The following is a 26,584-nucleotide window of genomic DNA, read 5'->3' as shown; positions in this document are numbered from 1 at the left end:
CTCTCGGCGCACTAACCCACCATATCCCTCACTCTGTCACTGGTTGTGGCTCTGTTCGAAATGCAAATCCTTTGCTGTAGCTGCTGTCTTCGTCGACCTGGTTTGGAAGTCTGTGGTAAGGGTTTGTATTTTTATGGCTTTGGCGAAACAATCCTTTGGTTTCCGGTTTCTGAGCTCTGGTCCTGTGCAGGTATTCGCAGCCACAAAGCTATCTTCCCTCCGAACGCAACCAGGCTTCAAGGTAACCTCTGGTTCTATGTTTTATCGTCCTCTGCCACCTGTTATCGATGCTTACAGGGTTCTTGTGCCTTTCAGCTTATGGTTTCGTTTTGTGGCTCGGCAGCCTTCGTCGACCCTTGGGTAAGTTCACGGTTCTCTTACTCTTGCATCTTACAATATTTACTCGGCTTCTTCTGACATTTATTCTGGTTATAGAAATGTCTTAACTCATTCAGTGGTCCTGTGCAGGTGGGTTGGGAGCTCTGCTCGCGAGGGTTTCAAATGTGCAGTCCTCGGCTTCCTCCAATCTCTGGTACCCTTGTGACCGGGTAGGGTCTACTCTTATTCCAGCGTTTCTTAGATTATGCAGTATGTACTTGCTGTAGGGTTCTGTTGGTTAGGTTTTGTAGAATGGTCGTGCCCTTTGCTGGCGTTCACATCTTCAGGGTTTCGTTCCTCTGTGTCATTGTATGACCTCCATGCATCTATACCTTAGACTTATGCTATTACGGCGGTGCCGGTTTTGATATGTGACTCTGTTGTTATTTATTGAACTGTGGTTTACGAAAACTTATGAAATGTTGTATTAATGAAATCAATGGTTCTGGAACTGTTACCTCTTTTAATAGTCGCTGTGTTTGATTTGCAAATGACCGTGTGACTCTTTGTGTTGGCTTATGGGCTCTGTTCGGTTTGGCCGCAACTTGACTTGACACGATGTCTGTGTCTTTACTTTATCCTCGTATTGTTTGTATGCATGTGCTGTTTGGCCGCCTTACGCTTCTTTGCTGTGTGATAGTCCTGACAATGTAACTTATGGTTTCGGCTTGATGCCTGTAACGCTTCAATATTTCTAGTTACAGCATGTGAATTTCATTCTATCTTAATTCGTTTTCAAAATAACAAATGTTTGTAATACTCAGAGGTATAATACGGAAAAGTAATGAACAGTAGTTTATATTCAGAAAAGGAAACAATGCTTCAGTTACAGAGGGTGTCTTTCTATATTGCTTGAATACTGTCTTGCTATATTTTCCTTACTTCTTCTGAGGTGAACCAAAAAAAAGATCCCTCTTACATCGTGTTTTTTTCATTTTGAGCTACACTGAATCTAACTGTTTAGAAACTGAATTCTTTAACTGTTACCTGTTTCTTTAAACAATAAATTAACTAAAACAGTTGTTGGTTACCTAGCTAACTACCAGTAACTTAACTTGTGCTGTAATTAAATAAAAGAAAAGAAATGAATAATGATTAACTAAAAACAACAACCAATTTTTCCTTTTGGTGACCTGTCCAATCACCCTTGAAGTCGTGTCCTGTTTCTGCACGAACCAGTCATTGAGTCTCTGTCTCCTCGGAGCTGGATGCTCCTGCATCAGGCTCCCAGGGTGGCAAAAAGTCATGGCTCCGTTCCATGAGCTCGTCAACAGAGTAGCCCGCTTTAGTTATCTGCGCTGCGTCGAGCCAAGAACTGTCCTCTATTGGACGGTTCCGCCACTTGACCAAATATCGCAGATACTCCTTCCTGCGTGTGCGTCTAGCTACCTGTGTGTCCAGTATTCCTTCGATCTCAAGGGGTGGTGCCTTTGGTAGTTGTCTCGTCCAAGAACCTTCCTCATAGCTGTCTTTCTGTGGTGTTGTAGTTGCTGTATCATCTTCTGAATTGGCTACATAGGGAAACAGATCTGCTACGTTGAAAATGGGAGAAATTCCAATTTCGGGTGGCAACTGTATTTCGTAAGCGTTCGCAGAAAATTTGCGGATGATTTTGCAAGGGCCGATCTTTTTAAATTTTAGCTTGTTATACTCCCGCTTCGGAAACCTCTCCTTACGTAGATACGCAAGGACTTCATCCCCAACGTTAAACTGAACTTCCCGACGCTTTGTGTCAGCTCGCTGCTTGTATTTCAGACTGCTGTCCTGTAACTTCAGCTTGACCTGTTCGTGTAAATTGCTCATTGCTTGAGCGAACTCTTCCCCATCAGCACTCCACTTCTCAAGTTTCCCCAAATCCCGTAACTCATGCACTCCTCGCGGATGCATACCGTACAAAATCTGGAACGGACTGTAACCGGTGCTGCGGTTAGGTGAATCGTTGTACGCGAACTCGGCTTGAGCAAGTACACGGTCCCACGTCCGGGAATTTCCTCCTGTCAAACTGCGAAGTAAGTTCCCTAGGCTTCTGTTTATGACTTCCGTCTGACCATCAGTCTGCGGATGATAAGCAGAGCTGAACTGCAGTTGTGTATTTAACTTTTTCCACAGAGTTCTCCAAAAGTGACCAGTAAACTTTACATCCCGATCAGAGATGATGGATTTCGGGAGTCCATGTAACCGAACGACTTCAGTAAAGAATAGGTGTGCAATGTAGGTAGCGTCGCTGGTTTTCCTGCACGGTACAAAATGTGCCATTTTTGAGAATCGGTCAACTACAACCATGACTGAATCGAAGCCCCGCTGTGTCTTTGGTAGACCCAAAACGAAGTCCATGCTCACTGAATCCCATGGTCGACTCGGAATCGGTAATGGTGAGTATAGACCAGTGTTTTGACTATGACCCTTTGCTAGTTGACAAACTCTGCATCTGCTCACGTACCTCTGCACATCTCGCTGCAATTTCGGCCAAAAATAAAAGTGCTGTACTTGAGCAACCGTCTTGTCGATACCAAAGTGTCCAGCCAGTCCTCCACTGTGCTTCTCCTGTATTATGTTTTCCCTCATGGAACAGTTGGGTATACATAGTTGTCCTCCTTTAAACAGCAGCCCTTCCTGCAAATTATAATCTAGCCACATGCTATCATTCCTTATCAAAGGGTTTTGACAGGCTTCGTATGCCTCCCTAAATTCGGTATCAGTTGGATACAGCTCCTTCAAATGTTCAAAACCCAGAACTTGCATTGTACTTTCCTGCAGAAGCAAGGTTCTTCTGCTCAGTGCATCTGCCACCTTATTCGCTTGGCCACTAATGTGCTTTAATACGAATGTAAAATTTTGCAGATACTCCACCCAAGCTGCATGTTTGTGGTTTAGTTTATGCTGTTGCATAATATACTGCAAGGCAGAATTATCTGTAAACAAAACAAACTCATCTCCCAATAGATAATGCCGCCAATGCTTCAACGCTTGTATGATTGCATAAAATTCTTTGTCGTAGGTTGAGTACTTCTGCCTGCTCTCATTTAGCTTTTCACTGAAGAAAGCGACCGGTCTGTCCTCTTGACTGAGGACTGCTCCAATGGCTGTCCCACTGGCATCACAACGAACTTGAAAAAGTTTGTTGAAATCTGGCAGTCTCAGTATTGGTCTTTCAGTAATCTTCTTCTTCAAAGTTTGAAAACTGCTTTCTGCCGCTTCAGTCCAGTGAAAAGGCTGATTTGCCTTCTTGATCGTGTCCAACATAGGTGCGCAAATCTCGCTGAAATTTCTGATAAATTTCCTATAAAAACTGGCTAGTCCATGGAAACTCCGGACTTCAAATAAACTCCTTGGTGACGGCCAGCTAACTATGGCTGCCACCTTTTCCGGATCCATTTTTAGCTCATTCTCTGCAATAACAAACCCCAAATACACTAGTTCTCGCTGGAAAAAGGTACACTTTTTCAAATTTATCAGCAACTTGTTTTGCTGCAGCTTCCTCAACACACTCTGTAAATGCCTGAAATGATCCTCTTTAGTCCTGCTAAAAATCAAAATATCATCCAGGTAAACTATCACAAATTTCCCATTAAACTCTTTCAATACCTCATTCATCAACCGCATGAAAGTACTGGGAGCGTTACTCAATCCGAATGGCATCACCAGCCACTCATATAAGCCTTCATTTGTCTTGAAAGCTGTCTTCCACTCATCGCCTTCTCGTATTCGAATCTGATGATACCCACTCTTCAGATCAATTTTTGAGAAATAGGCTGCCCCACTCAAACAATCCATCATATCGTCCATCCTTGGTAAGGGGAACCTGTACCTGACAGTAATTTTGTTTATGGCTCTGGAGTCTGTGCACATTCGCCATTCTCCTCCCTTCTTTGGAGCCAAAACAGTCGGTACTGCACAAGGGCTCATACTCTCTCGAATCAACCCTTTGTCAAGTAACTCCTGAACTTGCTTTCTAATTTCCTCATGATCCTTGGGGCTCATACGGTAAGCAGCCTTATTCGGCAAGCTTGCACCTGGTATAAAGTCGATACAATGACTAATACCCCTCCTTGGTGGTAACTCATTTGGAAGATCATCCACCACTATGTCCCCAAATTCTTGCAGTAACTGCTGAACTTCCTCTGGAAAATCTGACAGCTGCGTGTGTAACACTACTGCCTTTGGTCTCCTTATGACAGCAAAGCTGATTTCGCTGTCCTCAATCTGTTTCACGAACTCCTTTCCTCCCAACAGCAATGCCTTCACTCCACTGGTTTCTGCTGTATTTTCCTCTTTGATGGGTACAAGCGTGTGCTTGATCCCATCTTTAACAAACTTGTAGCAATTCTTTTTCCCGTCATGAACTGCACCTCTATCGAACTGCCAAGGTCGTCCCAACAGTAGGTGACAGACATCCATTGGCATGACATCACAAAGGATCTTATCCTTGTACTTGCCAATTTGGAATTCTACTTCACATTGCTCGTCAACTAACAGCTGATGTCCCTTCTGCAGCCATGACACTTTGTAGGGTGTAGGATGCTTTAATTTCTTCAGTCCCAACTTTTCTACCATCTCCACCGCCACAAGATTGTCCGTACTCCCACTATCTATAATCAATTTGCAGCACTTGCCCCGCGACTTGCAGACAGTGCGGAACAAGGCTTTACGCTGATCCGGTTCTGCAACCTCCTTTGCTGGTTTCAACAGCACTTTGTTCAACACCAAAGCTTCACCTGTCTCTGGTGCATTTTCTGCTTCCTGAGGTGTTGCCTCAGCATCCTCAGTCTGAACAACATAAGTCCCTCTTCCGCCTGCTGGTTCAGCTTCAGGACATTCATAAGACTTGTGCCCCCATTTGTGGCAGCGATAGCACTGGACAGCTCCTCTGCCCCGACCATTTCCTCGCCCTCGCTGGGGTGGTCGTCCTCCTCTCGTGCTATTGTCTTTTTCTGTTGCTCCAGCAGATTTAGAACTGCCGCTTTCTTCACTTGGGCCTGCACCTCGGCCTCTTCCAAATACTTTACCCTTTCCCCTGCTAGTTCCACCTCCTCTCCTGGCATTCTGCTTTCGGTTAATCTTTTCTTCCGCCTTCAGTGCAAACTGATAGGCTTCCTCCATTGTCTGGGGTGAAAGGATACCAATCTCGTCTAAGATTTCCCCCCTTAAGCCATTCACAAATCTGGCTGTTTTCTCAGGGGTGTCCTCCACATAACCTGCTCGCAAATTTAACTTGTAGAACTCTTCTGTAAATTCTTTCACAGTCATTCCCCTCTGCTTCAAGTTCTGTACCTGCCTGTACAGCATAATTTGATAATCCTGTGGTAAGAATTTCTCTTTCAGTTTGGCCTCCATTCTAGACCATTTCTTTATAGGCTGTTTGTTAAGCCTCCTCCGTTCCGCCTGAACACTGTCCCACCACAAGGACGCATGTCCTTTCAGCTTGGTGGCAGCGAATTTTACCTGCTTATCTTCGCTGGTTTCTTCAAATTCAAAATACTTGTTAACTTCACTTAACCAATCCAGCAGCACGTCTGCGGACAGGCTTCCGTCATAAGTCGACAGCTCATGTTTGGGCTTATGACTTGACAGCAAGACCGACTTCAACAATCTAAATTCTGGTGTCACCCCCTCTAATTCCTCCTCTGGTTCAACTTCTTCTTCATCACTGTCATCTGCTGGGTTTCTTCTTCCCCCAGCTTCCACTACTGCCAATCTTTCACGCAAAACTCGAATCTCCTCTCGAAGTCCATCATCTACTACCCTCCGGACTACTCTTCCCCTTCCTCTTCCTCTTCCTCTTCCTCTTCCTCTTCCTTCACCTTCACCTTCTCCCTGTTCCATTGGTTCTAACTCAAGAAACTAGCTCTGATACCACTTATGATGGCCCAGCCCTGGTGACGTGGTCTCAGCCACGTGACTCACTTCAGTCCCACGTGGTCACACTTGGCGCGGGTAAATATCTGTCCTAATACCGAGGCGCATTTACGTTCTCATCTTCCGGTTAACAGGTTTGATCACCGGTCCTCTCCGTGGCTTTCCGCCTTTGTAAAACCCTTAAGGTTTAGTCTCGGCTCATTTGCACTCGTTCTCCCTTCTGTTCCAGCTCCGCGTGGTTATAGCGCTGCCCTCTGTGCGCTAACACAACCTATCTCTCACTCTGTCACTGATGGTGGCCTCTCGGCTCAGCTACACTCCGTCTCCTTCTGTTACCTGCTCTGTATTGTTATGGCGCTGCTCTCGCGCGCTATCCCACCATATCCCTTACTCTGTCACTGGTTGTGGCTCTGTTTGAAATGCAAATCCTTTGCTGTAGCTGCTGTCTTCGTCGACCTGGTTTGGAAGTCTGTGGTAAGGGTTTGTATTTTTATGGCTTTGGCGAAACAATCCTTTGGTTTCCGGTTTCTGAGCTCTGGTCCTGTGCAGGTATTCGCAGCCACAAAGCTATCTTCCCTCCGAACGCAACCAGGCTTCAAGGTAACCTCTGGTTCTATGTTTTATCGTCCTCTGCCACCTGTTATCGATGCTTACAGGGTTCTTGTGCCTTTCAGCTTATGGTTTCGTTTTGTGGCTCGGCAGCCTTCGTCGACCCTTGGGTAAGTTCACGGTTCTCTTACTCTTGCATCTTACAATATTTACTCGGCTTCTTCTGACATTTATTCTGGTTATAGAAATGTCTTAACTCATTCAGTGGTCCTGTGCAGGTGGGTTGGGAGCTCTGCTCGCGAGGGTTTCAAATGTGCAGTCCTCGGCTTCCTCCAATCTCTGGTACCCTTGTGACCGGGTAGGGTCTACTCTTATTCCAGCGTTTCTTAGATTATGCAGTATGTACTTGCTGTAGGGTTCTGTTGGTTAGGTTTTGTAGAATGGTCGTGCCCTTTGCTGGCGTTCACATCTTCAGGGTTTCGTTCCTCTGTGTCATTGTATGACCTCCATGCGTCTATACCTTAGACTTATGCTGTTACGGCGGTGCCGCTTTTGTTATGTGACTCTGTTGTTATTTATTGGACTGTGGTTTACGAAGACTTATGAAATACTGTATAAATGAAAGCAACGGTTCTGGAATTGTTACCTTTGTTAATAGTCGCTGTGTTGATTTGTAAATGACCGTGTGACTCTTTGTGTTGGCTTATGGGCTCTGTTCGGTTTGGCCGTAACTTGACTTGATACGAAGTCTGTCTTTACTTTATCCTCGCAACGTTGTATGCATATGCTGCTTGGCCGCTTTACGCTTCTTGCTGTGTGATAGACCTGGCAATGTACTTATGGTTTCGGCCTGAGGCCTGTAATTGCTTCAATATTTCTAGTTACAGCATATGAATATCGTTCTATCTTAATTTGTTTCAAAATAACAAATGTTTGTAACTCTCAGTTGTATAACACAGAAAAGTAATGAACAGTAATTTATATTCAGGAAAAGAAATCAATGCTTCAATTACAGAGGGTGTCTTTCTATATTGCTTGAATACTGTCTTGCTATATTTTCCTTACTTCTTCTGAGGTGAACCAAAAAAAAGATCCCTCTTACATCGTGTTTTTTTCATTTTGAGCTACACTGAATCTAACTGTTTAGAAACTGAATTCTTTAACTGTTACCTGTTTCTTTAAACAATAAATTAACTAAAACAGTTGTTGGTTACCTAGCTAACTACCAGTAACTTAACTTGTGCTGCAATTAAATAAAAGAAAAGAAATGAATAATGATTAACTAAAAACAACAACCAATTTTTCCTTTTGGTGACCTGTCCAATCACCCTTGAAGTCGTGTCCTGTTTCTGCACGAACCAGTCATTGAGTCTCTGTCTCCTCGGAGCTGGATGCTCCTGCATCAGTATTGAAACTTGCATATAAATGACTAAGTTTGTCTATTATATTTAGTCATTTTAAGAATTAATTTTCAATCAAATGGTCATATATTTATCATGTTTATTCACTCATTTTTGTCAATTGTAGTATATTTAATCAATTTAATTCTTAATTGATGTCAAGTAGTATTGCATTTAGTCATTTTGATTGACTCATTTATGTCAATTGGTAGTAAATTAGTATATTTAGTCAATTTAATTCTTAATTGATGTCAATTAGTACTGCATTTAGTCATTTTGATTGACTCATTTATATCAATTGGTAGTAAATTTAGTGATTTTAATTTTTAGTTTCCATCATTTGGTAGGGTATTTAATTGTTTTTGTACATTGTTTATTAATTGCATATTCATTATATTTACTACTAGTTTAGAAATGAATTTTCATTTATCTAATACCAATAATTTATTAAATAACATAAATTGTATAATGCAGAAATAAACATATTATTAAACATGAATTGAAACATAAAAGAAAATAAAAATATTGCATCATAAACAAGCTACAACATGATAAAAGTTAAAATATTGATTCAATATCATGATAAAAATGGTAATCTACAATTAAAAAATATAATGCAATTTTAATGAATTGTAATATATATATATATATATATATATATATATATATATAAAGTCTCATAGTTTCCAACTCTTGCTAATACACTCTGATAAATATCTTCGAACAACAAATTCAAGCTACTACATAAAACACTTGGCCAAACTATCTAACAACAAGTAGATGATAAAAATCAACTGTCATTTTTTGCAAATATTTTAGTGGCCATCATGTGAACTTTCATTCTTTTTGTTTCAGATGGGAAACTCCATCTATTTTGTCTTCATAAGCAAGGGCTATGTTACTTGTGATCTTTAAAATATTTACATTTTCATCTACTTTTCCTTTCTCTTTGAATCTATTTATAATAGATAGTGACTGATTCCACCCAATAACAACAACAACACTTCAAATAGATCCAACAACCTAACTTTAACCCCTTCTTAGAATTTATCAATACATTTCTAAAAAAGTAAAAAATATATACATTATATTGAGATATAAGAAATGTTTCAACATAATTATATTCTAATTATAATTAGCATACTCTGGAACACAATGATAAAAAAATCAATCTATAACTCTATCAAAAACAACAACGAGGATAATTAGAAACAACTAAGCTCATAATATTAGAAACAACCATGATCATCTTATTAGAACTTCTGTGTCATTAGAAACAACCATGATCTATTATGAACTATATAGACTTATGATTTTGCCAACAATACTCTTAAAGGGCCTTGAATGGACTCGAAAACTAGCATATGAGGCCCCCCTTAACTTGTCTCATGGAATTCTCAATAAGGTGGTGTCGAGATTCATATTCTATTGTGTGTGTACATGTGACATAGATGGTTCATAAAGGTTACCTCATTTGATGACCACACCCAAGAGCTTCGAGGCAATTTATAAATGGTAACCTGAAATAATTTACAAGATGTTATATAACCACATCACAAAAACATCAGAAAAGATAGATCAACAACTTGAAAATAAGCCTCTTCGAGGGGGAAACCTCCTTTTAGATCACATAAATTAACAATTCTTGGATAATTCAAATGACAATACCCCCTTGGTCTATAGAGGAGTCTAAGGGGTCAAATATAATTAGGGTTTGCATAACAATAATAATGTAAGGACACAAAAATAACATAATGGGCATCTATGTGGCACAACGATAACAATATGAGGGGTAAACTAGTATCATAGGTACCTCATTTCCTTCTCCTTCAAAAAAGTGTTTTCCTTAACACTTGAGTAGTACTCGATGCTTCTTAATAAAATAATCATCCTCCCATGTGGAGTCATCAACATGTAAGTTCTTTGACTTAATGAGATACTTTGAAATTGATCTCTTTCGTAGATATCAAATTCTTGTTTCTGTGATTTCTTCGGGCTCCAATATGATTTTTCCTTCCTTGCTAAGTTTTAGAAATATAGTTTGAACTAGAAGCTTGTCACATATTACATTATTTAAGCATGAAACATGGAAATATGGGTGTCTTCATGGATATGCGCGAAGATGCAACTTGTATGCCATAGTACCAATAATTAGCTTTCTTTACATCACCTTCTAAGTGTCATAATACTTGGGTGATAATTTATTGTCATTTTTAGCTTTCTTGAGGGACATTTCTTTGTATGGTTGTAGTTGTAAAAATACCTAGTCACCCACATCAAAAATTATTTTACTATAATATTGATATACATGTTGTTTCACTTCATTATGCATGAGATTCAAGTTATCATTTAAGAGTTGAAGAACTTATTGTTGATGCTCGATGTGATCTCCCACTGCTTGAACCTTAGAATTGTCTCTTAAAGATGATGTGATGGATAACAAATGATATCCATAAAGCACCCTAAATGGAGTCATTTTTGCTACGGTGTTGGGATAGGGTCCCTAGAGCTAGTTTTGGGGTTAATTTAACCCAATTTTGTAAAAGTTTTGTAAAAATAATGTAAAGTCTCCGCGATATGTGGATGCGGAGTGCGCAGATAGATAGGAGTCAAAAGGGTTTTATCCCTTGTTTTTGGTTAGTTCTAAGATTTTCCCATGGTTTGCAGACCATGGTATTGTATCAAGAAAAGCTATAAATAGTCGAGTCATAGCGAGTCTTAGAAATAACTTTAGATAGAGATTGGGGTACGTTGAAGGGTTTTTGTGAAAGTGCTAAGGCAGGAAGGCTCTTCTTCTTGCACTTAGGTGAAGAAGGGAAGGCTCCTACAGCTGAGTGTGCAGAAGGCCTATGTAGAGTCTACAACTGAGTGCAAGGACCCCTACAGCTGTGTGCGCAGGGTAGAGAGTCTGTAATCTCTGAATGGAAGGTCAATAAAGACAACTTTTTGAAAAATTACTGTGTATTTCCATTGAAACTGTTTATGTTATATTTCATCGATTGAAGGATATGTTTTATGAAATAATGATTGAATATTGCACGAGTTCACTGAGTCTATATTAATATTGCATGATATGAATGGTTATCTACTTCTGTGAAGTTAAAAGCTATTTCTCTTATGTTTTCTAATAATTAAAGTAGATCTACATGAGATCCAATCTAGGATTGCTTATTGATGCACGAAAGTAGGTAAATCACTTGTTTAAGGTCCGAAAATACTGACCACGGACCTTCGTGAAGGTCTGGAATCCGTTTAACCTAGTTACAGTGAAAATCCCTAGAAGACTACTAATCTACATGGAAGAGGATCTAAGGCACTAGAAGACATCACACTAGTCTCTTGATGCAGAAACTTGGTTCTTGCATTGCCCAATACTGCTTCGGGTGAGACTGCAACCTGCACTACACAGGTTGTTGCTGAAAGGGCGAGTAGTGTAGGGTTTTGTTGGTTGTGCAACTAACTCCAAACCTGGGTCAGAACACCCTAAGCCAACAAATGGTTCCATTTTCGGGACCGAGATCTACTTAAAGAGATGTGTGATGTCGCATGATTGGAATCTAACTAAGAAAGAGATTGAAAATGGTTTAGAGTGGAATATTCATGAGTTTGCAGCTCAAGAAAATAGGAATGCATGCCTATCGAAGGAGGATTGGTTAAACAAATATTTGTATATAGAGATACACAAAATTCTCTTTTGCACTTTTCCATGCAAATTATATGAGTGGTTATCTAAATTGGTAGATGGTCAAGGGAGGTGGAAGATAGATAGTCCTATAGTGTGGACTCCAGAATTGGTACGACGACTAGAGGCATCTGAAAACAAGATCAAACGTCCTTTCAATCATTGACTTGATCGAATTCTGGTAGGATTTGTTACTGAATTTGTAGTTGATACCTCAATTAGCTATAGCAAAGCGGAGTGAAGATTCTTCAAGGGACCGCGAGGTAAGTACTTAAGGTCATTGAATACTTGGATTAAAATGATATTATGTGAAAAGCAGGTAATTCCATTACCTTAATGTTTAGAGCTATGCGAAGTGGTAGACTCTTTAGAAGTCATGGATCAGGTTCGGAGTATAGTTCATTGATTGAACCTCCTTCAAGTGACGATAATGGGGCAGTGGTGACTACACCGGGAAGCACTATTCAATTAATAACTCAGGGTATTCCGAGATGATCTCATCCATCCACCCCACCTCCACCTCCACCTCCACTGCATACAACTTCACCTACACCTCCACCTCCACCTCCACCATTCATCATGGAAAATGCAATGAAGATGTCGATCTTCAAGGGAATAGGAAGTGAAGATACAAAACAATTATGGTTTGTTGCTAACAATGTATGGAAAGCACAAAAAATCACCGATGATAATATAAATAAGGCGTAGTTGGTTACTACCTTGTAGGATCGTGCGCTAACCTGGTACATTAAGTATTGCGTTGATAATCCTTAGGCATCATTAGCAGAGACTCAAACAACTTTCAACAAAGAATTTAGTAAGCCTAAATCTGAGGTGTCGTCGGTAATTGAATTTAAGGAGATCCTAATGAGAGTCAATGAGACACCTTGGGACTTTGATCAGAGGTTGAAGTGCCATATCACATAGGTTAACATGCAAATATCATATATCTAGCACTGTGACTAGTTTATCGCATCAATTTTGCCACATTTAAGAATCCCTCTCTCACAACATAAGGTAGCAATGCAAGCAAAATCCTTGGAAATTGCGATGATGCTGCGCACGTCACCTATTTAAGATACAAACCTTGGGGTACAAGAAATTCACTCATAGTTGGCGAGCCTGCACCTAGAGTTATAGAGTCTAAAAAAATAAAAGGAGACTATGTCAAAAGTATGCGCAAAGGTTTGGTGCTTGAAGTGCAAGATCCATGGGCATGATAAAGATCATTTTCCATTATATGCCAATTATCTTATGGGGGGGGCTAGCCCCCTTGAAGCCAGAAGCCCCAATCAGACTAGGCACAAGAGCTACGCTATGGTTTACCATTTGTCATGTCACTCGGCAACATGCGACAAATAACTCCCACTTACTTTAGAATTTCATTTAGAAACCCCAACAGCTGTTCTGCAATTTCTATAAATCTGTGGGCCATGATGAGCTCCATTGTCAAAGTTATGAGTTGATGATGGAAATAACCCATACTTACTGTATGCAAGTAGAAACTCGGCCTCCAGATCAAGGCACAGGAGGAGCGTGCGGGGGTTTTCAAGGCTGAGGAGGAGGACGAGGAGGAGGACCTAGTCGAGGTCATGGTCAAATTATCTGCTACAATTGCGAATATTCGAGGCATTTTTCATTAAATTGCTCGAATCCTACACACCCTTCGTCTCAATATTGTAGACAATTCGACCACGTCATAGAAGAATGTCTGATAATCATAGCTAAAATGCAAGGGAAGAAAATGTAGCCTCAGTAGCTTACGTAAAATTTACAAATGATGAGGGTTGAGCCCCGTGAGGAGGATCAGAGCATTAATATTGTACTAAGAAGTGGTATGTCGACTAGCGTAGATAAAGGTAAGTAGCCTGAAGAAGATGGATGGTCCGCAAATATCCTGAGAAAGAAGTCACCTTTTACCTTAATCACACTAAGGAAACATTCATGAAAGAAAAGATTATCTTTGTTGAGGCCTCCACCTCAGGAAGCCAGGACAAGAAACTAGAGACTAGTGTGACACAAGAGGTTGATCCTTCCATACTCACTACATTTTTTGAGACCTGCCTGAAGTTACTACGTGATAGAAAGGCTTTGGAAGGATTGCAAGACCTAATAGACAAGCGCACCAATAAGGAGAAGACTCCTACAGAGAAGGGCACAGTTAGAAATATTGGTAAGCATAAGGCACAAACTAGACACGAGATGTGGCTAACAGCGGAGATAGGAAATTATGAAATGGACCAGGTAATTTTGGATTTGGGGTTCAATGTGAATGTTCTGCTAAAATAGACATTTGAAAGGATGGGGAGACCTAGACTACAATGTGTTATAGACATTTTTGTGCCTTGCATCACTGAGCATGAAATGTCGATAATCAAGGGATCGAAAGTCCCTAAACATGTTGTTCCTACCCCTAGAGGAACAAGGCCAAGTAACCACAGCAATTCACAGAAGTTCTCCACCTGAAAACACTCAAAAACAAGCCAATTCTGGATCATGTCAACTGCTCCACTGAGCATCTGCGCTGAATGTCAACTGCTCCACTGTCTACCTGCATTGAATGTCAACAGCAACAAAGGCTACCTACGCTGAGTGTAACTGGACAAGTGGCAGGCTCATTTCTCAAGGTGTCAATGCCCAGGAAGCTTCCAAAATGACACTTGTATCAGGGAATTCGACTGGTGATGAGTAAGAGGTTCCAAATCTCCAAGTGGAAGCAAGAACCTCCAAGTGGACTCAAGAACTGATAGAGGGAGAGGACACTAGTCAGATCTCAAGCTGACTCATCCTCTCTCCAAATAACTATATATAGATCTCTCCTCCATGGGATCTAGGGGGGAATTTTGTGAATGCAAAGAATTGCTGTTGGTTTGTGGCTGGATACATTGGGCGTTTATGCTTTGAAGGGAGCTGAAGAGGGAATTCCATTTTGCTGGGAAGGAGATGCTGGATTGGAGCCCCATGGGTTGTATCTCTTCCTGAACCCTGTTACTTTCAATAAAGCTATCTTGATTCTTTCCTATATGCTGGTGTATTTTGTATGATTGCATTAGTGTATTTGATTTGCCTCTAATCCTGAATCATTTATGAATGTGTACATTTTCCTTTGTATTGTGTTCTTCTCTTGTCGCAAGTAGCTGTTCTCTTGTTACAGGTAGTTGTTCTCTTGTGACCTCGTGGGATTCAAGTAGTTGTTCTCTTGAGCAAGCGAGGAGGCGAGTAGTTGTAGGCACACAAAGGGGAAGAGGATCTAGATCGAGGGACAACCGGAAGACAACAGTAAGTCTGCCAATCTCCCCTCTTTCACATTTCATAAAGGAAGAAATCATAATAGCTATATTCGTTTGTTGCTAAGGCGCTGTCACACCTTAGGTGGATAGGATCGTCCTAAATAGGCATTTTTCCCCACAACAAATTGGCGACTCCGCTGGGGAAGAACTTGTTTATTCATTTCATTTGTGTTTCCATCATTTGTTTACTTCATAGACTTGACAGCAACTTTGAACTGCATCTTTCCCGGATGCAAAGTAAAAAGTTGTTGCTTTGATCCAGTTGTTGGACTTGTCTATGATCTAAACTAGATCCACAAATGATTTGATGATCCTTGTGATAGTCTTTAGTACCCTATCAAAGTATCCCTCTATTTATACCTTGCTTGTGTTTCTGATTTGGCCTGAAATAGTTGATTTTTGAGCATTTTGTGACCCAAAAACCAAGGGAAACGAGAGTTTTCCCTTTCAGCGCAGACACTGTGAAGGCAGTCTGCATTTCAACGCAGGTCCCGAAGGGGCTTCCTGCGCTGAATGTCAAACTGACAGTGTTAGACCTGCGCTGAACCAGTGTGGCCTTGTGCAGCTGTGGTTCTTTGTCCTTTGTTGCCCTGTTTTGATCTCTGTTTTTGCAACCTTTGACCAGCATAGGTACCAGTCTGATAAGCTTTTCTTTGCTTGATTCCGCCTCATTTTTGTACAAAAAGATTGTGAATGTTTTTATGTGTTTGTGGCGTCATTTACAGTCTTCCTTTGCATGAGTAAATTAGTCATCCTGTAGCCTTTGATTCAGATTTGTTTGTGATCTTAGAAGAGAGCTCATCGGCTGATTGCAGATTGATTATAGATTTACTTTTGCTTATTGGTTTGAATTTGTGTCTTTTAAGTGTCAAAACAAGTCTTTATTTCGAAAATCGCAAAGTGATTGTAATCTCTTCTATCCTTGTTGATTTCGAAGAAAGTGAACTTGTTTGTATTGTTCATTTTAAAAGCAAATTCAAATTTGTGCAAAAAGCTTTCTTTGTAGGCATTTATACTAAGAAAGTGGAAAACAAACACTTGCATTGTGCATTTTGCATTTGATAAGTTTGCATGTTGGATTTAGGGAAAGTGCATTAGAGTGTGCTGATTGCTCTTTGAGAAAAGATAGTGTTATTCTTTTCCCTTAGTAGCTAGGATTTTCAAAGTTGGAAGATAATAAAGCTTGCTTATCATCTTAGACTGCATTTAGGAATTTGTATCATACATCTCGTGGTGAACCTTGAAAGGCAAACTTTAAAAAGATCAACCTAAAATAAACTGAATGAACCTAACAACGCTTTGTAACATAACACACAACATAGAGGTCTAGGCTAGAGACGTGTTCCGGCGTCGTTAAACATAGTGACTGTCGATCTCGAAGAAGGTGGGTGATTCCTCCTGAGAGACGGTAGCGCTAATACGGATTTGTGCTCCCACGTACCGTCGCGTATATATTGGGAGACCCCTATAGGCATATATCCTTTATCCTTAGGAAGCCGTGTCGGTCGCCCTACTGATCGCAATGCAGTGAACACAACATTCACGAAGATCGACCACCCGTACCGTAAAAAGTATTCTGTGGTTTTGCGAAAAGTTTGGCACACCCTCTGCCTAGATCTCCAGAGCAGTTTCTTTTGGCCTTTTTCAGACTCTATAACTAAAAAAGTCCATCCGAGCATTTGTCACTTCGGGCTCGTTAAAACATCGAAGGAGACTAGAGTCATCTTTAGCTTTTTCTCGACTCTTTAAAACTGAAAAAGCAAGTTGTGTCTAAAGCGTCGTTAACAATTTATTTTAAACGGAACAATCACCCTTTTATCCTGCGTTGATCTTTAGGTTGAAAAGATGGAGCACACCAACCAAGGAATTCCTCTTGTTGGAAATCCTAGTCCCTTCTCCTCTTGGGGAGATGTTGGTGCGCCCCACATGGCCACATTGTCGCTTCCAGGACTGACAATTGGCCTACCAGTTTGGCTCTTTTCAACCAATGTCGTTCAGAATGCCACCATTCCTTAACAGTCGAGTCAACAGTTAGATCAGACAAGAGTTGCCTCCCAGCCTTCAACTTCATCTTCCTCCCCTCCTTCCTCTTCGCTTGACGGAACTGGTAAATCAAAAAACCGTGTTCCTAAGGAGAAGAAGGAGAAGAAGGAGAAGAAGAAGAAGGAAAAGAAGAAGAAGGAGCCTAAGGCGACTGGGGGCAAACAAGTGTCATCTGACAAAAATCCACACACCGCACTCGTAAGGCCTAAATCGCCATGCGTCATCTGCAGGGGAGACCACTTCCATAGAGATTGTCCCTGTATCCCACGGATACTAAGAGACTGGTCCCCCCGTTTGCACAATTCGGGAGCATCGACCTCTGATAGTCATGTCGACTGCTCGTCGTCAACTAGTGGGAGTGAAGCTCCAGGACAGAGCGGGAAAGCTAAATTTCCCTGCAGACTGTGTGAAGGCGATCACGCCATCCACCGTTGTCCCTTCTTAGACGAGGCAAAAAGAGTTCTGGAAGATCGCCCGATTTTACGAGCGCATCTCCCTCCTGGATATCAAAGACTCCTGCCAAGTCCCTCACTAGTTGAGAATCCAGTTGAGCCACTTAGGTGGTCAACCGAAGCACCTGTCATTAAAGATGAACCGTCTGGATCCATGCCTGACGAATGTCAAAAGGTTGATACGGCAGTTGACCCAGTTTTGCCTTCAGAGGCTCCATCTTCGAATGACACCATCACAGAGGAGAATCAAGACGACATCGTCTAGATTCTCTTCATCAGCACTGACTCTGATGATCAAGGGGGCAATGCCACCATTCCTTTATCACAGGAAGGAAGTTCATCAGAGCGCTATCCGGCCGTATATTCGGTCCCACCACCAAGAAACCTAGTTGTGTCCTTTGATTGGAACCAACTAGGCAGGCCCCGGTTGCCAGCCAGTATACCATTCAGAATTATTTGTCAAATATACAGAATGGTAATGGCTGGCACTATCATTGATGAGGGGGCATCTGTGAGTATCCTTTCCTCTATTGCTTGGAGAGCGCTTGGTTCGCCAGCGCTCTTACCTGAGATGAGAAATCTATCAGGTTTTGATAAAGGAACCGGTCGACCTTTAGGGATCCTCCCCAATGTGCCTATAACACTGAAAGGGAAGACCGTTCAAATGAACGTGATGGTCGTTCAAGGACCCTTGGATTATAACCTACTCCTTGGACGAGACTATATATATTTCATGGGAGCTGTAGTCTCCTCACTCTTTAGAGTAATGTGTTTTCCGCATGAAGGAAGAATGGTCAAGCTCGTGGACCAACTTTCGTTTCCAGGATCACACATCGCAAATAGTCATGTACCATCCCTAAATGGTCTATACACGCAAGAAGTGTCTCAACCCACGGTCCGTCCTCCTGATGAGGGCGAGTAATCCGGGAGGATATGACCGGAACCCAGGGGGCATGCATCCTGGCCTGCTTCGGCAGGGAAACTTTGGGTATAGGGTAGGTTTCCGCGGGAGAATATGACTAGTCCGTACCCCGTCCGTGGATGGAAGAGGGGTTGTTCTAGAATAAGATTCTTTTGTCAAAGTTACGTGTTTGGCACCAGTCATTCACCCTTGTCTATTTCGGTAGACATTGCCGAGGAAGTGTTTTGTTTGAAACATTAACGAGACAATCTTTGGGTAACCTGAAAGAGGTAAGCCTCTCTCGATTAAAACAAATGTTTTGGTGGAGGGTAAGTAGGGGTAACCTTGAAACTCTGTTTTATACCTGGGGGCATGCAAACCTTTTGGAGTGCAAGCAAAGAGCGGTTATTTATCTGTTTTTTGGATTAGTCGTTTCCGAACTTGCATAAAGAAAGGAGAGTGAGCATAGCTTTGGTAAGGCGCAAGCTCTATAAAAGATGGGATCTTTCATGAGCCGCTCTTATCATATGACTGGGTAATCGAGCAGTTTTAGCATAAAGGTCATGCTCGTTAAAAAATAAATGCAAGATCCAAGAAGTTTTAACGCGGTCTTCATGCTCGTTAAAAAATAAATATAAGCAGTGAGCAGAGTTTCCTCCAGTGTTTAAGCTCATTTTTAACTAAAAAATGAACCTATCCCGGTAAATAACCGCTGTGATCGTAAATTTATCAGCCATAAAAGCCTTGGTCGTGTTTGCACCTGCCACCTCCACTTTACATTTGGCCGATCGTTCACCTCCATATGATTGTTTACCCATTTTGAGGAACAGCTGCGAAGAGTGATTTCACCTAGCCATCCTTGTGACACTGCCGTGATTGGAAAATTCCAACCTATACCTGGAATCAATTGCTATCCCTGTTTATCACTCGTTCCTCAAAAGACGAGTCTTCTTTAAGCTCTTTTCAATTGACTCGTAAAATATGAAAAGATTGCCGAGTTTTGGCCTTCCAGCTCGTTAAAGGACAGGAAGAGCTATCCCTCCTCTAGATTTTAATCTTTTTGGACCTGAGGGATTATTGCACAAAAAGATCGAGCGCTTGTTTTGTTCGGCTCGTTAAATATATCGAAAACTCATCCCTTTTGTATTGTTTTATACTTTTTCGGACTTAAGGGATTAGATGACGAAAAAGGAATTTTGGAGTTAACTTTATGTACCTTTTCAGACTCTCTAAGAATGAAAAGGACCGAGTTATCCTTGTCGTTAGACTCGTTAAAATGATTAAATAGCGACAAACTTGTCTTTAGACGAGAACGAGTTTCCCTATCGCTAGGCTCGTTAAAACATAGTGATGGGCTTGCCCGAAGGGCAGGTTATAGAACAAGCATATGTTATCCTCCTCAAGCTTGACAAAAATAAAGAGGTACTGGTCAGCAATGACTGGGGAAAAATTGGGAAAAATCAAGAAAACTTTGATGGTAGTAGGTCGCTCTTGAACATGACACTTTTCCTCTGTATCAAAATCGGGTTGGGTTGTTTCATTCACCGGTCACATCACCATGGTCTCGCCATACCATCCATATTTGGGGTAATGCTACCGATCCATCGCATCAGTGTTGCCATATGTTCAAGAGAAGTCGTTCAGAAAGAGTCAACCGTGTCCCATCCACTGCCATACATTATCCTTCATCCATTCATGACCGCCACCCTGAATCATATGTCACAGATCGTTTTCACCTCCATTAAAGTCATTAGCTCCGTTCCGTGTCACTGATGTGGGATTCATTAAGGCCCTCCTTTGACAGATCGCTTCTTGTCGACATCAGCTCATTATCCAAGAAGTTGACCTAGGAACAACCCCTTCAGTACTTTGAAGCTTGCATGCATCAATGGCAAGTTTCTCACTTCCGACGACAGGTATACCTCAATGACCTTCGACCAGAAGATTTTGCGTGGTGTTCGACGCCAAGTCCTTTATTCACACCACGTGAATTGTACTGCAATACCTTGAGGGTCATCATCATTATCGGTGATTCCTCTCACGCTTGTTAACGGTTTACATCATTGACCGGTAATAAAGCGATGTCTTTCCATGTTCGACTTCAGCGCAATTCTCACATGGATCGACCTGTACTTAGAGTGAAGATCGAACGAGTTTGAAGACCCCGGATCTAGATTCATCCATCCGGGCTGCGATATATGTTCGGGAAAGATAAAGACATCTGACATGTACATCATTGCAGCAGATGATCATCCTACTCAAAGGATGGTAATTTCGCCAAAATTATCAGTCTGCCATCAGATGATTGTCTGTTCTATGTACAAAAAATTAATTTATAAAGCTGAGCATGGGAATGCCCGCCTCAGCTAGATCACAAAAGCAGAATGAATCATAATGTATTGTATTGTATTTTATTACAGGTCTCCTCCCAGCAGATGGATGAACTTCGGACCCTCCTGGATAAAGCATTTCACCCGATAAACGGCCTCATACTTTAGGGGGCAACTGTTATAGACATTTTTGTGCCTTGCATCACTGAGCATGAAATGTCGATAATCAAGGGATCCAAAGTCCCTAAACATGTTGTTCCTACCCCTAGAGGAACAAGGCCAAGTAACCACAGCAATTCACAAAAGTTCTCCACCTGAAAACACTAAAAAACAAGCCAATTCTGGATCATGTCAACTGCTCCACTGAGCATCTGCGCTGAATGTCAACTGCTCCACTGTCTACCTGCATTGAATGTCAACAGCAACAAAGGCTACCTGCGCTGAGCGTAACTGGACAAGTGGCAGGCTCATTTCTTAAGGTGTTAATGCCCAGGAAGCTTCCAAAATGACACTTGTATCAGGGAATTCGACTGGCGATGAGTAAGAGGTTCCAAATCTCCAAGTGGAAGCAAGAACCTCCAAGTGGACTCAAGAACTGATAGAGGGAGAGGACACTAGTCAGATCTCAAGCTGACTCATCCTCTCTCCAAATAACTATATATAGATCTCTCCCCCATGGGATCTAGGGGGGAATTTTGTGAATGCAAAGAATTGTTGTTGGTTTGTGGCTGGATACATTGGGTGTTTATGCTTTGAAGGGGGCTAAAGAGGGAATTCCATTCTGCTGGGAAGGAGATGCTGGATTGGAGCCCCATGGGTTGTATCTCTTCCTGAACCCTGTTACTTTCAATAAAGCTATCTTGATTCTTTCCTATATGCTGGTGTATTTTGTATGATTGCATTAGTGTATTTGATTTGCTTCTAATCCTGAATCATTTATGAATATGTACATTTGCCTTTGTATTGTGTTCTTCTCTTGTCGCAAGTAGCTGTTCTCTTGTCACAGGTAGTTGTTCTCTTGTGACCTCGTGGGATTCAAGTAGCTGTTCTCTTGAGCAAGCGAGGAGGCGAGTAGCTGTAGACACACAAAGGGGAAGAGGATCTAGATCGAGGGACAACCGGAAGACAACGGTAAGTCTGCCAATCTCCCCTCTTTCACATTTCATAAAGGAAGAAATCATAATAGCTATATTCGTTTGTTGCTAAGGCACTGTCACACCTTAGGTGGATAGGATCGTCCTAAATAGGCATTTTTCCCCACAACACAATGGTCTCCGATTTAGATCCAAATGGAAAATCAACAGAAAATCATCCCCATGTGATGATTGTATGGAGTGACGATCGATCTTCAAGGTGCGAGTGCATTAGTGGACTTCGAAGTTATAGAAATTTTCGATGATAGTAATCCCTACCTTGTGCTCCTAGGAATCAACTACAATTTTGATATGAATGACGTCATTAATTTGAAGAATAGGACAATGTCATTTGAAAGGAAGTTTCTAAGGGTTATAGTCCCACTAGATCCTGTGGAAGGGGAGTGTTATATTGAAGCAGTACGCAATTATGTAGAAAGTGATGATGAGTTGGATCAAATCTACAAGATAAAAACATAAGATCAAGATTAGATCAATCCAATAGCGAATGGATGGATCGCATGGGACCAAGAGAGTTCATGTAGTTCCAACTCAGACGAGGAATTAGAGCATTAGTAGAACCGCTTACATGAAGTATCTACATTTCAGTGCAATATGATGACAAGGTCAATGCGCTATGTTTCATCAAAGGTAAGGAAACTACCTTATTATGATGGTCTGATTGACGTAGATATGTTTTTAGATGAATTTTTAGCATGAAGTCCCTAAAGACCACAAGTTTCAAGCATCGGAGTTGGTGTACGCTCTATGTCGGCATGATGGTGGGGTACGCATAAGGATAATTTTACAGGATGGTGAAATTACAAGTGAATGATAAAGTTATGATTTGGGCATGCTAATACAAGAATGAGTAACAAGTGTAATGGGAAGGATGATCCACGTGATCACCTAGCGAAGTGGACTAAGGCGTGGGGGATGAAACCACAACCAGAATGGTACATATATTTTTTCATATCTTGGATACAATCCCCATGAACTGGTATCTCAAAACAGAGTTCCACCATAACACTACAGAATGGGATGTATTGAAGGAAGGTTTCTTATTGAATTTCAGCTTCGAGGACGGGTTTGCAAGCTTCGATGAAGTGCTTCAAGAAATTAAAGCAGTTATCTTTAGGACACAAAAGAAACCTATGGAATGGACCCAACGTGATTGGAGCACCAAGTTGCGCCATGCATTGGAATGCTATAATGTGACTCTTAAAGAGCAAGATGAAGACCTAAGGAATATCAATATTCCAAAGATAGAAGGGCATCACGTAGTAGAAGGACCACAAGCAAAGAAGCTAGACATATCCATACCTTTGAAAACAAGACAAGAAAACATTGGCACTGAAGAAGAACTAAAGTTTGCAAATATTGGAGACTATTGAGATGAAGTTACAATAGACAAAGTTGTTGAATTACTTTGTGAATACCAAGATATCTTCCCCACTAAGTTTTCAGATTGAAAGGGAATACTTGGTGATTTGGCCGTTATAAGGATCACATTGAAGTCGGATGTGAAGCCTATCAAGAAGAGGCCTTATCGCCTTAATCCTAAGTATAAGGAGAAGGTTCACCAAGAGTTTGATAAAATGTTGGATGCTAGAATTATAGAACTTATTGAAGAATCCTATTGGGTGAGCCCGATGGTAATCCATGAAAAGAAAGAAAAGGGAGAAATAAGGATTTGCATAGATCTCTAAAAGTTAAATTATGTGTGTTTTCATGATCCATTTCCAATGCCATTTACAGATGAAGTGTTAGACAATGTTGGAGGGCAGGAGTTCTATTCTTTTACTGATGCGTTTTTTGGTTATCACCAAATTAAGATTTCACCAAAGGATATAAGAAAAACCACCTTCATGACAAAGTGGGGTTTCATTTAGTACACTATTATGCCATTTGGATTGAAGAATGCGCCTACAATATTTTCCCATACTACGTACAAAGAATTCATTCATAATTTTTTGGAAGTATACTTTGCTGACTAGAATGTGTTTAGATTTGGTAAAATGCCATGTAGCAAATATGTGCCTTGTGTTGGATACATGTCGAAGATACCAAATAGTGATAAATTTGAAAAAAAAATAAAAATTGTTCCCTTCGGGATCATGCTGGGTCATGTGGTGTGTAAGAAAGCATTGATGGTGGACCCTGCAAAGATTGTGATGATTGTGAAGTTGGAGGCCCCTAGGAACATCAAGCAGTTGCGCGTGACACTGGGAAATAAGATATACTATAGAAAATTCATTAAATATTACACTCAAATTACCACACCGATGGAAAAACTGCTAAAAAGGGATGTGATGTTCTGTTGGGATGAGGAATGTTAGTGCAACTTAGATATGTTAAAGGAAAAGATGGTGACTACACCAATCCTGGTATTTCCCAATTGGAAAAAGGAGTTTCATGTACATGTGGATGCTTCTTGCATTGCGTTGGGTGTAGTATTAATAGAGGGAGGTGAAGGCGAACTTGACCATCCTATAGCCTTTGCAAGTAGGAAGTTATCAAAGGTAGAGAAAAATTATTCGACGACATAGCACGAGGGGTTGGCCATTGTCTACGCACTACAAAAATTCAGGGATTATCTATTAGGGAGACATTTCAAGATGTATATAGACCAATCTAGCTTAAAGTACTTGGTCAACAAGCCTGTGTTGACAGTAAATATTTGCAGGTGGTTGTTATTATTTCAAGAGTATGATTTTGAAGTGATTTTGAAGCTAGGGAGGTTGAATGTTGGACTTGGCCATCTATCGAGAAATGAAATAGGTGAAGAACACAGTAATTTGGAGGAAGGGTTGCCAGATGTGCATCTCTTTGCGGTACGTGTAGTTGATGACCATTTTCTGACATTATTCACTTCTTAACTACAGGGATGGCACCTAAAGGATATACAAATTAGCAGAAGAAAGAACTAGTAGTCCGTGCAACCGATTTTTCGGTCATTGCGGGACATTTGTACAAAATGGGGATAGATGAAATATTGTGGAGATATGTGTTAGATTTTGAGCGTGATAGTATTCTCACTGAAGCTCATGGGGGAGTTGCAGGAGGCCATTATGCTGGGAAAGAAACCGCATAGAAGATTTTGCGTGCAAGATTATGGTGACCAACATTGCACAAGGATTCCAAAGCATACTGTAAGGTGTGCGATGCATGTCAAAGGACTAGAAAACCATCGCGAAGGGACAAACTGCCGCTATACCCTCAAGTATCTTTAAAGATATTTGAGAAATGGGTCATTGAATTTATAGGCCCAATAAAATCACCGGGAAAGAAACCAAGCACATGGTACATTATTACTGCAACAAAATACTTAACAAGATGGGCAGAAGCGCAACCCTTAAGGGATTGCATTGCTTCAATGACTATGAAGTTTCTTTTTGAGTATGTATTAACCAGGTTTTGATATCCAAAAGTTTTGATGAGTGATAGGAGTACGCATTTTTTGAATGAAATGATTAGCACGATGTTGGAATACTTTCAGGTATATTATCAGAAGATCATGCCCTATCACCCACTGGCGAATGGAATGGTGGAAGCTTTTAATAAGATCTTGGAGCATGCATTGACAAAGGTATTCAACATGTAGAGGAATGACTGGGACATGTGCGTACCTGTTGTCTTATGGGCATATAGGATGATTTGCAATAAATTGACAGGACAAACGCCATTCTAGTTGGTCTATGGGATTTAAGCAGTCATGTCAATGGAGTACATTGTGCCCAACCTAAGAATTGCAGCCTTAACTGAGATGGCGGAGCTTGAGACCTTGGAGGAATGGCTCGCGCAGATCATGGAGTTAGAGGAAGACCGTTTCCTAGTAGGATTTCACCATCAAGTGCAAAAGGAATGAGAGAAAGCATGGCATGATAGGCACATTAAGCTACTCACGTTCAAGGTAAATGATTTGGTGTTATTATATGATAGCAAGTTCCCTAAGTTCCGAGGAAAGTTTCAAATGCACTAGCTGGGGCTGTATGTTATCAAGGATATTACGGATGGTGGCACAATTTAGCTCGTGAAGCTAAATGGGGAACCTTTCCCTAGAAAAGTGAACGGAAGAAGGTTGAAGCTATATATAGGGGATCCTGCCCCTGCATGATGACTATATGGCAGCAGGACAGTCTCAGTAATCCAGGTAGTTGTAAGGGATTGTGGGACTATAAACTACGATGCCTGACCCAGGGAAAGTCTTAGTAGGTAGGCTACGCGATGGATAACAAGGGTGTGATGGGTAAAGATGCACTATATAAGCCGTGACATGGAGAATAATGCCGCGCAGGTGGGTCCAAAGATAACTTTTGAGGTTACTATTCATGACTTGATGGATAAAAAGCAGTTAAGAGGAGTGGGTAGGTGCTATTTATGGCAAAACTATTTGAAGCTTTGCTGCCAAATCAACATTTATGATCCAAATTTGGGGGGAACAGTTGGATTTGAATTCAAATCCCCCTATAAATTACGCATGCTATTCCAACAGAGAACACTTTTCATTCTAAGAGTTTCTTGCGCATTTTGTTGTCTGATGCATATGAATGGCACATTCTAGGAAGAA

General features: G+C 41.2%; 1 protein-coding gene across 2 annotated transcripts; it reads left to right on the top strand.

The window, feature by feature from the left end:
• The first annotated feature begins 55 nt into the window (after positions 1–55).
• On the top strand, positions 56–7,461 carry LOC149222953 (uncharacterized). 2 transcript variants are annotated; one of them, XM_089383202.1, is made up of 6 exons: positions 56–241; positions 316–360; positions 469–548; positions 6,784–6,834; positions 6,909–6,953; positions 7,062–7,461. In XM_089383202.1, the coding sequence occupies exons 1-6, from the start codon at positions 61–63 to the stop codon at positions 7,143–7,145; spliced, it is 486 nt and encodes a 161-aa protein (XP_089239328.1). In that variant the 5' UTR covers positions 56–60; the 3' UTR covers positions 7,146–7,461. The 2 variants fall into 2 exon arrangements, with proteins under 2 accessions (XP_089239328.1, XP_089239327.1); XM_089383201.1 differs by having other exon boundaries at positions 56–360.
• Positions 7,462–26,584: the final 19,123 nt, after the last annotated feature.

The sequence above is a fragment of the Pinus tabuliformis genome, chromosome Q (genome assembly GCF_031772625.1).
Source record: "Pinus tabuliformis cultivar Carrire ecotype Pingquan chromosome Q, CPIR1, whole genome shotgun sequence".
NCBI classification, from domain to species: domain Eukaryota; kingdom Viridiplantae; phylum Streptophyta; class Pinopsida; order Pinales; family Pinaceae; genus Pinus; species Pinus tabuliformis.
This window is presented reverse-complemented; position numbering and strand designations above follow the sequence as displayed.